This window comes from Montipora capricornis, chromosome 4 (assembly GCF_036669925.1).
Source record: "Montipora capricornis isolate CH-2021 chromosome 4, ASM3666992v2, whole genome shotgun sequence".
Classification (NCBI taxonomy): domain Eukaryota; kingdom Metazoa; phylum Cnidaria; class Anthozoa; order Scleractinia; family Acroporidae; genus Montipora; species Montipora capricornis.
In genome coordinates, this window is record NC_090886.1 from 47,770,637 (window position 1) to 47,786,492 (window position 15,856).

The following is a 15,856-nucleotide window of genomic DNA, read 5'->3' on the forward strand; positions in this document are numbered from 1 at the left end:
TTTAAACAGTGATCAGTTAACTTGTTCCGATTTTGATGAGTGTAGCCATTCCAATCATTCATGCCAACATCATTGTGTGAACACTCATGGCTCTTATGTGTGTAGCTGTGATGCTGGGTATAGCTTAACAAATGATGGACGCACATGTGAGTTGGTTTATTGTGGGGAACCAGAAGGAATTGAGGGAATCCTGGTGAAGTGTGATGGCGCTTCAGATCAGTACAGGTACGATGGTCAGACAGCACTAATAAGAACAAGTTATTATTCTTGTACAAACTGCTGAAGTCCCCAATTTAATGGCTTGGAAAAACAAGGGATTGAAGGAGCAGAACCAATGACCTACACCCGACCTAAAACAATAGGAGCTGCTACTAGAACCAAAACAATAGAAGGTTTTGGAATAATAATAATAATAATAATAATAATAATAGTAATAATAATAATAATAATAATAATAGTAATAATAATATTAATGATAATAATAATAATATTGATGCGAAAATTGTGGACAGAAAGGAGAAGAAGGTGATCCTTATTGAGATGAGCTGCCCTTGGGTTTCCAACAGAGAACAGAAGGAACAGGAGAAAACTGACAAGTATGCGCCGTTGAGATGGGAGATGCGCCAACAGTTCCCCGGCCACACTATCACACAGGCTTAATGTGATAGTTGATGTACTAGGAGGCTACTCTGTCGAGGCGGCAGAGAAAGTTAGGAAGTTCTTAGGTTTGGATAGAGGGAACCAGGTTTTGTTTAATATGCAGAAGGCAGTTTTATCGTACGCCCTAAACATAGCAAGGTCATTCAAGGTTTCGACGAGTTATTAAGGAATATAAACTCTTGTTCCTTTCTCAAATGTTGGTTCGTTAGTTATCACCAATTGGTTTGTAAATAGGTTTAACAGTAGGGATTGTTACACAATAGTGCCTTTTCCTACTTATATTTGTAAGCATACTTACGTACTACATACTGCATAATAATAATAATAATAATAATAATAATAATAATATTTCCATGGCTAGCTTAACATATGTATGTTTCGTCCCTGCTGAGGGACTCATCACAGACCTTTTCTTACAGCCAACTCATAAGGATTCCCAATTGCATAACATGCCAAAAAAATACAATTAATTGGGAATCCTTATGAGATATAAGGCCAGATGCCACCATCATTTGAATGCTAGTGGGATTTCAAATGAGATGTTTGACAAGTTGGCTGTACCAAAAGGTCTGTGGTGAGTCCCTCTGCAGGGACAAAACATACGTACATGTATGTCAGGCTAGCCATGAAAATATGCATTGAAGCATCCTTCACATAATTAAAATAATACTATTGAACTTTATTTTAGTGTCGACTGTATTTAGTGCTGTGGCACTAATTTGAGGTGGGGGGGACACTCATTCCCGTCCCCAGAGCCCTCCGTTTCTTTTGGTCACATGGTCGGCGAAATGGAGGACTTAAGTTGCAGCCAATACCGGATGTTCGTAAATCTCGGACATCCGGTAGTGCATGCGCACTTTTTTCCAAATTTGTTAATCATAAGAGAGGGGAGGAAAGATGGAGTTAAGTTTCGTGGTACAATGGCTGCTTCCTGAGTGTTGTAAAAGGCTTCGACTGTATGTTTGTAGAAAATGTGAGGACACTTCTGAGATCGTCTTTTAAAAACAGATGACGCGCCATACAAAGATAAAAACTATTTTCTTACAGAATACAGATTTGCAAATTAAATGTAGAGAAGAAAACCTAGTTTTTCTCATGTTTGTGCCGTGTTGGAGTGTCCCTTTCCCAGTGATCGTGAATTATATCGTTACAGGGGATGCACTGATTTCGGAGAAACTTGTACGCTTTTTTCAGAGAGGTCGCCATATTTCAGAAGATATTATTTATTCTTTTGAAAGCGCGCCAACTGTTGAGTGGTCGGGGAAAGGAATGTTGTTCAAGTAAATTAAAATGGTTTAGAAAAAAAAGTGCTTTAACACGGAGGGTTGAGTTAGACTTGACTCATATGAGCACATAGTGAATAAATAACCAGCGATCAGGCGTCCCTTTCTTTAGACAGAGCGCAAAAAGTACTTTTCGCGTCCTCTGTAAAGACTGAAGAACGCCTGATCGAATGTTAGCGAATAAAGGGAGTCACCAACTTCCTAAAGACTCTTTTTTTTGGTTTGGCAAGGGATGGGGTTAGTTTTTTAAACAATTCGCTCTGACGAAGGGCTAACGCTTGAAACGTGGGCTCATAAATCTTTTTGACGGTGGTTGATTTATCTTTATCAACTCGTTATTTTTTCTAGGTATGGCAAGGCTTGTTCGCTTGTATGCACCAGTGGATTTCTCATTGGTACAAGCAGGATCACGTGTCAGGCATCGGGTCACTGGACTGTCATCACTGCACAATGTGCTGCTCGGGTCCCAGGCTCCAACAGTCCCCCTCTCGGAATCTTGCTGTCTTCGTCTTCGGTTTCCGAAAACTCACCTCACAATACTGAGGTGGGTCGACTCACCACAGTAGACCCTGATGAAGATCAGTCCTTTACGTACTCTTTGATTAATGCATCTCACGTGTTTGACGTAGACGATGGCGCTGGAATGTTGATTGTTGTCGGTGACTTGGATTACGAAAGACAATCGGTGTATACAGTGACACTTATGTCAACTGATAATGGTTTTCCACCGATGTCCGTCACTCAAAACCTCACCGTACGAGTCACAGATGTTAATGAAGCACCGAGTAAGTTGGACATTTTTTCCCCTTATTTGCAGGTATTTGCCTTCCGTATTACCGTAGACGAACTTTTACTGATCGTCCTCGTCCAGTTAGGTTTCTTTAGGTGTCACGGCCCCACGAGTACGAAACCTATCCCTTTAAAAATCATCAACAATTGCGGAAAATATCGCCGACCAAACAGGACTGAGGATCGAAATTCTTTCCAACTCTCGTCCTCTGTCAGTTCAATTCGGAAATACATGTAACCTTTAGCGAGACTAAGGCACACCTTTTGGCTGAGGAATGCTGTTATGAAGTTCATTTCAGAAAGTGCACGCGCTACCTCTGTATCTTGTAAGGTCTTTAATTAATGATTTTCACAACTGGTCTTTTTCCAGGTCCTCCAGCCTTATCTTCGTCAAAGATATATGAAAACGCCTCGATTGGATCTGTCATTGGTTTTTTAAACTCTTCAGATGTTGACTCTGGCCAAGAAATCACTTATTCTCTGCTTGCTAATGGTGGCGATAAATTTAGGATCGTTGGTCAAGAGTTGCAGCTTCATTCGGGACTCAACTACGAGGAAAAATCTACATATAGTATAACAGTGGAAGCCAAAGACAATGGCTCCCCCAGACAAGCCAGTGTATCGGTGCTGAACGTTACAGTTATGAACTCCAACGATCCTCCTTCCGGGATCCTCTTTCATGGGGGCCAAATAGGAGAGTTTACAGAAGTAAGTTCTGCCGGAACTCGCAATGGCTCCGTGGTTGGCAACTTCACGACAGTGGATGAAGACCTTGATCAATCTCATGTGTATTCAATAGTGGGCGGCAGCGACGTCTTCTCCATCAACCAGTCTTTACTATTGGTATCCTGGGCCGAGAGATTGGATTACGAATCTCATAGTATATGGAGACTGCGCATGCGCTCAACAGATCCCCTGGGAAGCAGCGTGACGTCTTTGATCGAAATTCGTCTTCTTGATGTCAATGAAAATCCCAAGGGTATTATCTTGTCTGCGGATTCTTTCCTCGAGCATGCGTCGTTGAATACCACGATCGGTTCCTTGATTGCGCGCGATCCAGATCTCGGCGATAATCACACGTTTGCGCTGGTGATTAACCCAAACGACACATTTTCAATTTACGGTAACACTCTGAGAGTTTCCAAAAATGTTGACTACGAAACAATGCGAAATCCACTCCTTATTCGTCTGAGAACCGCTGATAGCGCCGGGTTATCGTTTGAGCAAAGTTTCAACATCACCGTTATCGACAAGAATGAACCACCCACTCACGTAATTGTCCGTCCCAAAAAGGCTTGTGTTTCGTCTTCGTCATTAGGGTTGTGCGTAGAAGAAAATGAAGCGATTGGGTACGAAGTAGCTGACGTCACAATGGAGGATCCCGATAGGGGCGATTCTGGGGAATGTGATGTTGTGAGCGATGGCGTTTTTAGGCTTGAAGGCGGTGCTTTACTCGTCAACGGGAAAATAAACTATGAAGCGTTAGACAGCTCGCGTTTGATAAGAGTCGAGATTAGATGCGTAGACAAAGGAGGGCTTAACATCGAGCAGAGCTTTGACGTCAGTGTTCAAGACGTCAACGATGCCCCTACTAAAGTTCTCTTGTCACAGCAGGTCGTGAGCTCTAACGCGTCTGTTGATAGTCTTGTTGGGACATTCATTGTCGTTGATGAAGACGAACACGATTCTCATATCTGTTACCTTATGAATCCTGATAGCTTGTTTAGGGTTGGCATTCTTCAGCTCTTTGTTAAAAGACCGCTTACGAACGCCACGTCATCCCGCCACCAGATCTATGTGTTCTGTTCCGACGGTCATCATGTCAGTGTCCCCACAGTGCTTTATGTCGAAGTGCAAAACAATCTTTTATCGTGGCAAGTTAACATTTCATTGAATTCGACACAAGTAAAAGAAAATGAGCCTGCAGGCAGTGTCGTTGGGCGTGTCACCGCAGGGGCCTCCAACACAAATGACTCGTTGGTGTTGCAGCTGGATGATGACGCCAACGGAACTTTCGCTTTGGTCAGCGGAAGTGTTGTGAATACGAGAGACCTGGTTACTAAGCGGTCGTTAGACTTCGAAGAGGAGAACCAGTATAGAATTGTTATCCGTGTTTACGGCAGTGGAGGGGCAACGAATTTTCAAGCGTTTTCTATTCGGGTAAGGAATCTGGGCCGCGTGATTTGAATAAGGGTTACCCTGTTGCAAACAACTCTATTCTGACCAACCATGGCTTGTTTTTACTCAATAAGTTGCTCATCTAACCCGCGATGATCTTTCTACCTTTCATTTCCTGTTCATTCCGCAGTTCAAGTATTGGGAATTTCATATAGAGCAGTTTTCAAATGACTGTCTAAAGTAATTGCGCGATTTGCGATTTTCTACGCATAGTGATTGGTTGAAAAATCTCGCGCTAATTTAGAGCGGTTTTCAATTGAGTTTCGAAAGTAATAAGCGAATTGCAATGGATTTGCATTACTCCACTCAGTGATTGGTTAAAAGTTCTCGCGTCATTTTGTCAACCAATCAGAAGTAGCTGTAATTGGCCACAGCTGTTGCGGTTTCCCTACCAATGTTCTTCTGTATACGTAATTGTTTTGTTTGTTTATTTGGCGAAGCTCATAAAATAAAATAAAAAAATAATAATGAAAATTAGTTTTCATTCATATGTAAAGTAGAACTAATTACCATCACAAAAACTTCGTACTTAGACTCGCGTTGAAGAGGAGGCAGGCATGAACTCGGAAATGACCTATTGAAAACCGCTCTATTCTAAAATCGATACAAAAAAAAAACGCTTGCATTAGAATGAAGCTTAATTCCCAGAGGGTTACGTTGCGAGACTAACATGGCCACCATGAGAAGAAAACAGAAAATGAATAGATTTATTATTAAATAAGGACATAGTGGAACAATACGCATCGATCTTTTACCGCGACATGTTCCAGTCACTGGCTTCCAGTGAAGCAGAGAATTGAGTTCAAAATGCTCTATTAGTGTTTAAAGCAGTAAATGGCTTGTCTCCTGTGTACCTGACTAATTTACCTCAGATTCAGCCAACACGGAGATATCAACTTAGATCTGATGATAAAGAACTACTGTTCATACCAAGATCTAAATCAAAACCAGGTGACCGTTCTTTTACCGTAGCCGGACTAAGAATATGGAACGATTTACCACTTGACATTAGACTATCAGCAAATTTGGAGACTTTTGAAAAAAATCTTAGGACCTATCTTTTTAAAAAGGCTTACTATTGACTCCTAATTGCATAATTGTCTTGAACTTTTTTTTGATCAGTTTGTATATATCTTTTCTTTTCTTTTATGCATTTAGATTTATTTTATATATTTATAATTTTGTATCTATATTTACATATATTTTTTTATGTTTTTATATCCACATCTTATGAATCAGTATATTTTGTAAATAGTATTTATTATTTATTTGTCTTTTTTTTTTTCATTGTAAAGCGCTTTAGAATGTTCTATAGTTTAAGCGCTATATAAATTTATATATTATTTATTATTATTGTTGTGTAGTTGCTTTTCAAAGAGTTTGTTCTATTTCAACGAGGCATGTCCGTTTGGTGGTCTGTTTCTGCCAGAAGATTATGTTTCTTTCGCATGGAACTTTCAATACACTTTATTCCAAAATGGCTGTCATTTTAGTATTCTTTTGTTTCCTTGCAAACTGTCCCTTTTGGCCTCGCTTTCAAACGTAAAATTCCAAAAAGTATTTAAGCTTGAACGAGGCCAAAAAAACCAACTTGCAATCAATCAAAAGAATACTAAAATGGCGGCCATTTTGGAATAAGGTTTATGGTCTTTCGTTTGATAGTGGTGTTTGTATGATTATCGTTGCTATATCCTCGTGGTGAAAGTTGTCTTCCGCCATTTTATTTTTTAGGTTATTGACGTTTACGAACCACCGCAACACTTGGTTCTTCATCATAATCACGTGAGTGAAGGCCTCACTGGTGCTTTGGTGGGTGTGGTAACTTTAAAGGACCCTCAGCTTAGCCACCTGTCGATTCAGCTTCTCTATGATCCTGACTCTGCTTTTGAGGTAAAAGATAGCACAGAATTCCATCTTAGACTAGTTTTCAGCTCCGCCGCTCGCACAACTCGAACTTAACATTCTCTCAGGAGGCATGGGCTTGTGGGCTTGATACAGCATCTATGATTCATTTTTCTTTTATGAATATGTTAAACGCGCTCTTCGTTTTTGCGAAACATTGGTATGCAATCCTCATCCAAAAATAAGAGGGAGTCTAACCATTTACTGATGTTTATTAACGGAGGAAATTTTTGCTCAGCTTTTAAAAGACCCTTGTCTTGGCTCAGCTGAGAAAGTCGATTTCCTTCACAAGGATGCGATACCCTACTAACCACTTATTATCAAGGTCACTCTGGTTGACAGGTAATGGACCTCTTTTGCTTGTACGTTTTGTTTTCCCATTTCAGGCCACGTGATGTTACTCTAGGGAACAGTTTCTTTCAAATGCCGTCTTATGCACGTGAATATGTATGCATAACTTATGAAAAAACAAAAGGAAAATTCCCTTGGGAGCATCACGTGGTCTGAAATGGGAAAACAAAACGTACAAACCGAAGAGGTCCATTCGCTCGCTCTACATATCATTTTTCCATTCAACTGTTAGGTTCTTGTTTGACTTTCCTCAAATGAAGAACGTTCTAAGTTTTGAAGAATCATTGCAAATCTCTATCCTCAAGAATGTTTCGCTGGAGAGAGCCCTTTAAAAAGTGGGTTTTTTTTTTTACTTTCAGCTACGTCCAACAATAATCCATTACACATGGAAGCTCTTGACTCGACGGTCACTGGACTACGAAGCGGCTCAGAGCCATCTCATAGCAGTGCAAGTAAAGGATGTAAACAATTCCATGGCTGTCAATCAAACCTTTACCATCTACGTCACGAATGTGAACGAGGCTCCTTCATCCATATCGTTGAGCAACCTCGTGATTCCTGAAAATACTCCCCGTGGGACTGTTGTCGGGAATATAACTGTTGCAGACCCAGATGAAGCGTTCTTCCATCAAAACATAACTTGTGGCTTACGAAATGACGCTGGTGGAAGATTCAAAGTCAGCGGTCTAACCCTTGTCGTATCGGATTCCCGGATGTTGGATTATGAATCCCCGGATGGTCCGGATTATTTGGTTGATGTTGAATGTCAAGATCAGGACGGAGAAGCGACTCAACAGCAGTTTACTGTGAGACTGACGGATGTCAATGAACCGCCAGTCCGAATAGAGTCTTCAACTGGGAAATTTGAGGTATGGGACATCGAAGATTTTGTGAGTGAAAAAGCATCACAGTTACTGTTGATTAAACGACTCAAGCGGCTCTAAAAAAAACTGGAAAAATCCAGAATTGAACGGGACTTAAACCCATGTGGAATGTTCTACCACTGAGCTATGAAGACATCTAGCAGCGAGTTCGTTCGATTTCCGCAAAAAGGAAGTCAATGAGTGACCTAGAGAAAAAGAGGCTGTGAAGAAGAGTTGGAAATGGGGCTAGGATTACTAATGTCAATAGTTTTTTCAGAAACTGAAGTCAGTTTTCTTAATTTAGGCAAATGTATAACATTATATGAACCCATCAAAGGGCGACAGCATAATTTTGTAGAGGAGCGAGTCAAGCGGAAAGTTTTGTTTCATTTCTTGTGATGGAGCGTGCTTACTTCCTGTGCGAATGTCTCTGTAAATTTCGTTTCTGTTTCATCTAAATTCGCATATCCCACCGGCAAGACTTAAGTTTGCGTCGCCCTTTCTATAACGTTTATTCTCTCTTGGACAGTCTAATTGAACGTAGTGGTAATTCTGTCATTGAAAGGGATTAGGGGGCGCGACTACTAGGTTTGTGTGTCGGCATTAAACCTGTTGTGTTGTTCAGATTACCCATCAGCCCTCTATAGGGAAGTACGCCAACCAAAGCCTCATTGGCTGTTGAAAAACAGGATCTTTTGTTCCTATGGTTAGCGCATTTGAATAACAAAAGCAATGTTTGTAAACAGATATCTTCCCCATAATTTTTGATTTTTAGGGTGTAACTCCTCCCCTGGAAAAGGGTGTCACATTTAGTTAATCAAGGGTGTGTTCCTTTCGGCGAATCTAAATCCGAATTTTTGATCCGGTGAATCCTTTTTCAAAAAGGATTCGTTGGATTTGAAATCCAAAGAATTCAAATCCCTATTTACGGATCCGCGATCTGCGCTGGATCCGAAATGATGCGGTTGAAACCATCGGTATTTCCATTTGAGTATACTGAGTTCTTCCCCTTTTCGACTCCTCCAGCATTTTTCGCTAGGCCTCTGTCGTCATTGTTAGAAAATCCTCAATGGTATCATCACACAATTCTTCAGAGAGTACAAAACACGTAATTTCTTTAGAGGCCGCGATATTGAGCACATTCACGAAGGATTGTCACGGTTATAGATATTTCGCGTTTCTTTCGGTTGCGAAATCTGGCAAATCAAAAATCCCGTTTTGGTCTCGCCGAAAGCAACACACCCTGAGATTACGATATTATGTGTTTTCTCTTAAGATTCCAGAGAATTTGAATCCTGGGGCCGTGGTTGCCGTGCTGGAAACTCTTGACGAAGACGAAGGGCAAAGTTATTCCTACCGCGTGGAACCGCGCTCGTTATTTGCCATTGAAGGCGATCAATTGAAAACTCTTACGAGGTTTAATTATGAAATTCAACATATGTATCACGTGAACATTAGCGTGACCGATAGCGGAAATGACACCTTGAGTCAATATGTTGTGGTCAATGTGCTAGATGTGAATGATGAGCCCTCGGGGATAATATTACCACAAGGAACAGCAGTTGCTGAAAATTCACAGGTTAGCTGAGATTTGAAATGAAAGTTGGAAAGATCGTCGCACTTTGTCTGGCAACTTAAGTAGTGCAAAGGAAGCTGGGTAATATCCCGCCATGACCGTGCGATTGCCCTGCTCTGCTCTTCCAACAGAGCTGTTAAACCCAACAGGAGCTTGTCAACTGCAAGTTCAACTTGTTTATCACGAGCTTTCTTTCGAGCTTGATTTCGGGCATCGCAAAGTGATTCAGATTGCGGGATTCAGTAAGCGGCGAGCTAGCGGGGACACACAGAGAGCGTGTCAACGCTCGTTCGCACGATTTACAGTTTTCCCAAGGCTAACGTCGCTACCCAAAGACGCGATCCCACATTTGAACAAAGGTAGATGATGAATGAGCACAAGGCAAGTAAGATCTTACGAAAACTGGGTTTTACCAAGCGAGATAATAAAGGTAAAATACCCACCATGCATGAGAAAGATTTCTGAGCCGACGTTTCGAGCGTTGGCTCTTCGTGAGAGCAAATTGAGGGATTTTGGGTTGTTAGTGGTTTATGTAGGAGATGGAGAACAACCCACAATTCCGGCTGAAGCTCTTGAAATAATCCGTCTCAAGCAGCATCATGATATTTGATGAAAAAACTTGCTGCGAAATCTTGAACCGCTGGTGTCAAGTCTCGTCTGCTCGTACGCTCCTACAAAAATTGCTTCGTTTTTGTCAATTTAAATTTACGGTGTTAAAGTTGATGTCAGTTTTCTCCGACAAAGATCATTACAATAAAACCTTCAGAAAGTTTAAAATTATGTTACCCAAATGAATAAACCTTGCATCATCTGATTGACTTTCGCGCTATGTTAAATACAAGTTGTCGTATTCAATTTGTTGCTTGCAGAATTTTTTTGCTCAGTACTCGTTATTTTCATACTTCTCTCCAGGTTGGCTTGCTCGTTGGAGAGATGACGTCACTAGATGAGGACAGTGGTCAGGTGCACTCTTACGTCATTGAAGCCCAGACCCCAAGCGGAGCTGTTTCCCTCATGGACCGGGATAAGCTTTACGTTGCGGACAATTCTGCGCTAGACTTCGAAGTGCACCGTCACGTGAACATTACCGTGACCACTACAGACAATGGAGCGCATTCGCAGCTATCCAAGACTGTGACTTTATCAATACCAATTGTTGACGTTAATGAGCCGCCTTATGATATTCATCTTTCGTCTTCTAGTGTCAGAGAGAATTCTCCTATTGGTGCAGTTGTGGGTGTGGTAACGGTGCTCGATCCCGATATCGAAAATTCTGCTCAGTGGTTTCGTTGTCAGCTTCTTGATGACGCTGGCGGACGGTTTGGAGTCATGATAAACATGTCTCAAATTGAATTGTTCTTAACTGGTAAGGGATTGGCGATCAATTACGAAAAGCACTCCTCCCATAACGTAACTTTGCTGTGCAGTGATAGCGGAGGACTCTCCTGCAGGAAGGACTTTGTTATTCAAGTTTTAGACGCAAACGATCCACCTTCCAACGTCATTTTCTCGGATTCACATGGCGACACAATCTTGAACCCAAACCCTCCCAAAAATATCTCAGATGTAAAGCTCGTCACGAAGGCGGTGGCAACTGTTAACGAGACTGCTGATGTTGGAATTACAATCGTTGCATACGTGCATGTCACTGATGAGGACAACGTTAACAATCCCTTACGTCCCCAGACACATACGTGTAAGTTCGTGAGCCAAGCTGAAGCAGAACTTCTTGTTACTGTAAAGGCGCACGCACCTTCGAGTTCCAGAAGAAAACGTTCAAGTGATGTAAACATGATACCTTCGACGTTTTTTGTTCAACCAGGTACAAACTCTATCCTAGTCCGCAAGAGACTCGACTACGAGAGTCAAGCGAATTACACACTTTATGTGAAATGCACTGACGATGGGATTCCGAAGATGTCTACATATGCCTGTGTCATTGTCTTCGTTTTAGACGTGCCCGAAGCTCCAACGAATGTGCTGTTCTCCGCGCTGACGATCCGTGAGGACGCAAGTTACGGAGCTGTGGTGGGTAACTTCACAGTCGTAGATGTTGACTCACCGCTTTCGGGTTACTCTTTTGAAATAACAACACGCGGTGTACCCTTTCGCCTGATTGGACAGAGTATTGTTGTCTCACGGATTCCGTTAGATTACGAGACCACGCCCCTCATTACGGTGCAACTGACAACTCGAGAAGTACTTACTGACTTAGAATTCGTGAAAAATTTTGATATTGTAATCACTGATGTAAATGAGGCACCAACCCGAATTACGCTAGACGGAAAGACGACCGTGACTGTTGCAGAAACCGCTCCAATCGGCTACGTAATCGGGAGGTTCGTTGTGGAAGATCAAGACGTCAATGATACAGTGTTTTACATAACAATGCAGGGAGAACAGAACGATCTTATCGCGGACTTTGAAGTCAAGGAGCAAAGTCTTGTGGTTGGAAGCCAGCTTAACTCCTGGTTACGCGATCGTTACATTCTGAAAGTGAAGGCCACTGACCATGGAGGCCTGAGTACAGTTAATGTTTTGACCGTCCTGGTTACCGAAATTGACGTGTGTTCAATGAACCAAAGTTATTGTAGTGCATATGCCATTTGTAGCCGCGCGGGGCCTGGCCGAGCATCTTGCACTTGTAAACTTGGATTTACTGGCGATGGAATTCGCTGTGATGACGTAGACTACTGCAATCCGAACCCGTGCTTCCGCGACAACACTGTTGGCGAATGCTTGGATGGCTTCGGCGGTTGGGAAAATTATACATGCAATTGCAAGCCAGGGTGGTCCCCTCCTGATTGTGACGTGGAAATAAACGAGTGCCGTCCTAATCCTTGTAACTTGACTGGCACAGAGAGGTGCGAAGACATCATAAACGGGTTTATTTGTCGTTGTAAACCAGGCTTCAGCGGTAGACTTTGTGAGACGAACGTCAACGACTGTGAGCAGGGCAGTTGTGTCAACGGAGGTACATGCGTAGACAAAGTCAACGGCTACATATGCCTTTGTAAAGATCCTTACATTGGGGTGAATTGTGATACAGATGACACTGTTTGTCGGCAAATCCCATCAATATGTCCTCGTAACGGCACTTGCATTTCATTCGCAGCAGATCCAACGAAGTACACTTGTCGCTGCGAACCACCCTGGGGTGGAAATTGCTCCGGCTGCGCACCAGGCTACGGCGGACGGAACTGTACGCCATGTCAATATCCGTTGACTGGAGAGAATTGTGAGTGGGACTGGAGAAATTGTTACCCTAATCCTTGCCTACAGGGAGGTAGCTGTTATCCATTAAAAGGTAAAGACTTCGCGTGTTTATGTCCTCTTTCTCACAGAGGGAAGACGTGTGACGTACCCACAGACAGCGATAGCAGCGGGAACGAGTTGCATTCAGGACTGAGTTCGGTGGGCCTCTACTCTCTTGTTGGATGCCTAGTATTGTTGTTGTTAGTGATCATTTTTATACTGCTTTTGTGGAGGAGACGAAGAAGGAGAAAATATCGGTCGAAGAACGCGCGTGTTGAATATCATGCTCGACGAATGAAAACTGAGGTGAGCCTGCCTTTCAGAGAAATGATGGCTAAGAATGAGTACAATTTTGAAAACCCCTCTTTTATCGCCGAACCAGTACTGACTGAAACATTGAATTCTCAACGCAGTAAATCCGACCCTGAAAGCTTCGATATGGTTGCAGCGGTCACGGAAATTAAAATCTCGGATAACGCTGTCGCTATTGCCCGAGATAACCCGGTGTATGAATCAGCAGATGAGGTGTTACAGAAACACGCAGGCGTGGTGCACAATCCGCTATTTGTAGATGACTCTGAAGAAGAAAAAACTACACCAAATGGAAGCTCTCGGCTTTGGCAACGAAATGATCAGCTCAAGTTTTTTAAAGCTTTCACTTGACCATTCATGTCTTGAAAGAACCAACCAGATAATGTACATGACGATGTGTTGCACTGTTGAAATGGGCAAATGGTCCCAGCTGTTTCGAAACTGCGGACGCAGATTCAGAGAGCTGTGTGTGTCCATGCTCAACCCCATGCTCTCTCTCTCGTTTTGTCCCTTCTCTCCCCAGTTCGAGGACCAAAAGGGGAATAGAGAACACAGAAAGGCAATAGCCCATTCCGAGTTTCTGCATGCCTCAGTTTCGAAGCGAGTTCTGGGCACAACCATTCAAATTAAAATGAGTCGCGTATTCTTATGCCAATCAAACTCATTTTACTTATAATAGTTGAGCACCAAGACTCACTTCGAAACCGAGACAAACAGCAACTCGGGAATGCCCATTCAAGCAACAGATATTTGTCGGCAATATTAAGAAGTCTCATTTGGTCAGGAGTTGTTTTGTTTAACTCGGACAAGCGTTTATTGTAGGTCTAGTATACAGGTAGTGAGTTGCGTGATTTGAAGTATATGCTATATTCATGAGCGGATCCAGGAAAAAAATATGTTGATCAAACCAACAATAGACGCGCACTCCATTTCGAGGTCAATCAAAGTGGCACGTTACCGCGTCTTGGTCGCTCGCTCACCGGCTCCGCGTCCTAAAAGTCACCTTTCGCTCGCCAAAACATTTTCTCCTGGGATTCTCGTGAGGTAGACTTATGGCAAGTCTACGGCTTGAACTGTGCCTGATAGCACTCAGTCTCACAGCTGTCTGTAGAGTAGATTGTAGAGAAATTATGTACGAAATAGTTTTTAGGAGAAGTATATTTTTTTAGTGGTGTAAATATGTAAATATTGGAACGACTTTCCTTTTACTTGAAGTTTTGGAGAACTTAATGTCCCTTCCATAACTTTTTGCTAAAACTTGTAAAATACGATAAATAGTCTTTCATACGGATATCATTTTCTTAAAAGACGTCAAGCGTCTAGAGGTATAGTTAAGATTTTGTGGAGTAAGGTATGGACGATAATAAACCACACCTTAGTTGCATTTGTAGTTCGTTTTGACCTTGCTCGTAGGATAAAAACGTTGAAGTAAATTAGTCTCTGAACCGTCAACCTGCGATGAGTGGATTCGTTCGCCGATTTCTTACCCCAAGGAAGAGTCCGGTTCTCCTCCAGCTTAAGATCAATTTCTATGAAACATCGTGTTATCTTTGCTTTAGCTATTGTGTCTTCCCACCCTGCTCTGTCCTTTTGTAGGCCGGTATCTACACGGCTGATGTTTGAACACAACGTGCTCCATTTTACTTGTTACATATTCAACAGTCAAGCTTTGGTCTCCATGGGTCGGTTGCTGGAACCCTGGTTCGCGCTAAGCGTTGGTGAAGATCAAAACCAATTGGTTCCTGTGGTATTTAACGCTGGTTAGCGCTTTGAACCACCCGGGCCACAACGTCACGGTTAATTTCTCACATATACGTAGCAATATCAAGATAAGCTTTTTATCCCCCAGACGTTAATTTTTTAGGCCTTCCCAGGGGTTTTGGGGAAAAGGAAAACTGCGAATTTGAACACCCTTTGATAATGCTGTATTATCACTCGGCGGCAACAAACAATATTTAACACTGCAAAAGGTCGGTTACCAAACTTCACGACAAAGCTAAACATTTTAAAATCAAAGCTTGCGCCAGATTAATCTACAATAGCTTAGGCCTAATTACTCTTCAGGAATGATATTCTATGGGAGACCTAAGTAAGTCTTTTTACTTTGTTCGAAGAACTAAGTATACGATTCGACTTCGTTTTTGGACTTCGGAGAAAAGCCCGCAGAAAATGTGATTATGAAAAAGCTTTTAAGCACAGCTCAGCATTCATCAAGAGGAACAAGATTTTAATAGCCGACGATGATTGAATTTTTGTCATAGATATACCTTCATAATTCCGGTACAGCTTGACGTGATCTAGTCGGATGCTCTAACCACTGAGCTACTGAAGACTCTGGTGAGTAAAGGATGAAATGTGTTATAGCCGAGGTGATGTGACTACGTGATGCACTTATGAGTCACGGCTGTTTGATGAAATTTGACTATGTGATTGCGTTACGCAATTCTAGTCATTACCCACTTTTCACCCTTGCTCAACACAGATTTTCCAGTAGCTCAGTGGTTTGGGTTATGGTATTTCTTGGGAAATAGCGAATTTAACGACCGTGTGCATCGGGATACAGACATCATTGAGCTATAAAATTATTGTGATGTGTGTATTCCCTCTACGACCTTTTAGAATAATAAAGATGTTCAGATAACAGAGTTTGAAACTCCACTGAATGCAAATCGTCCGCCATTTTGTCT

At 42.1% G+C, this 15,856-nt stretch overlaps 1 protein-coding gene across 1 annotated transcript in view; it reads left to right on the forward strand.

The window, feature by feature from the left end:
- Positions 1-14,553, forward strand: part of LOC138047196 (protocadherin Fat 4-like) — a 20,148-nt gene extending 5,595 nt beyond the window's left edge. The window contains exons 7-13 of the mRNA XM_068893938.1: positions 1-225; positions 2,292-2,728; positions 3,103-4,892; positions 6,642-6,800; positions 7,523-8,032; positions 9,303-9,605; positions 10,515-14,553. The exon at positions 1-225 is cut by the window's left edge and continues 178 nt beyond it. Of these exons, the coding sequence (XP_068750039.1) occupies positions 1-225; positions 2,292-2,728; positions 3,103-4,892; positions 6,642-6,800; positions 7,523-8,032; positions 9,303-9,605; positions 10,515-13,520 (6,430 nt within the window). The 3' untranslated portion in view covers positions 13,521-14,553. The remainder of the gene's footprint in view (positions 226-2,291; positions 2,729-3,102; positions 4,893-6,641; positions 6,801-7,522; positions 8,033-9,302; positions 9,606-10,514) is intronic.
- The last annotated feature ends 1,303 nt before the right edge of the window (positions 14,554-15,856 follow it).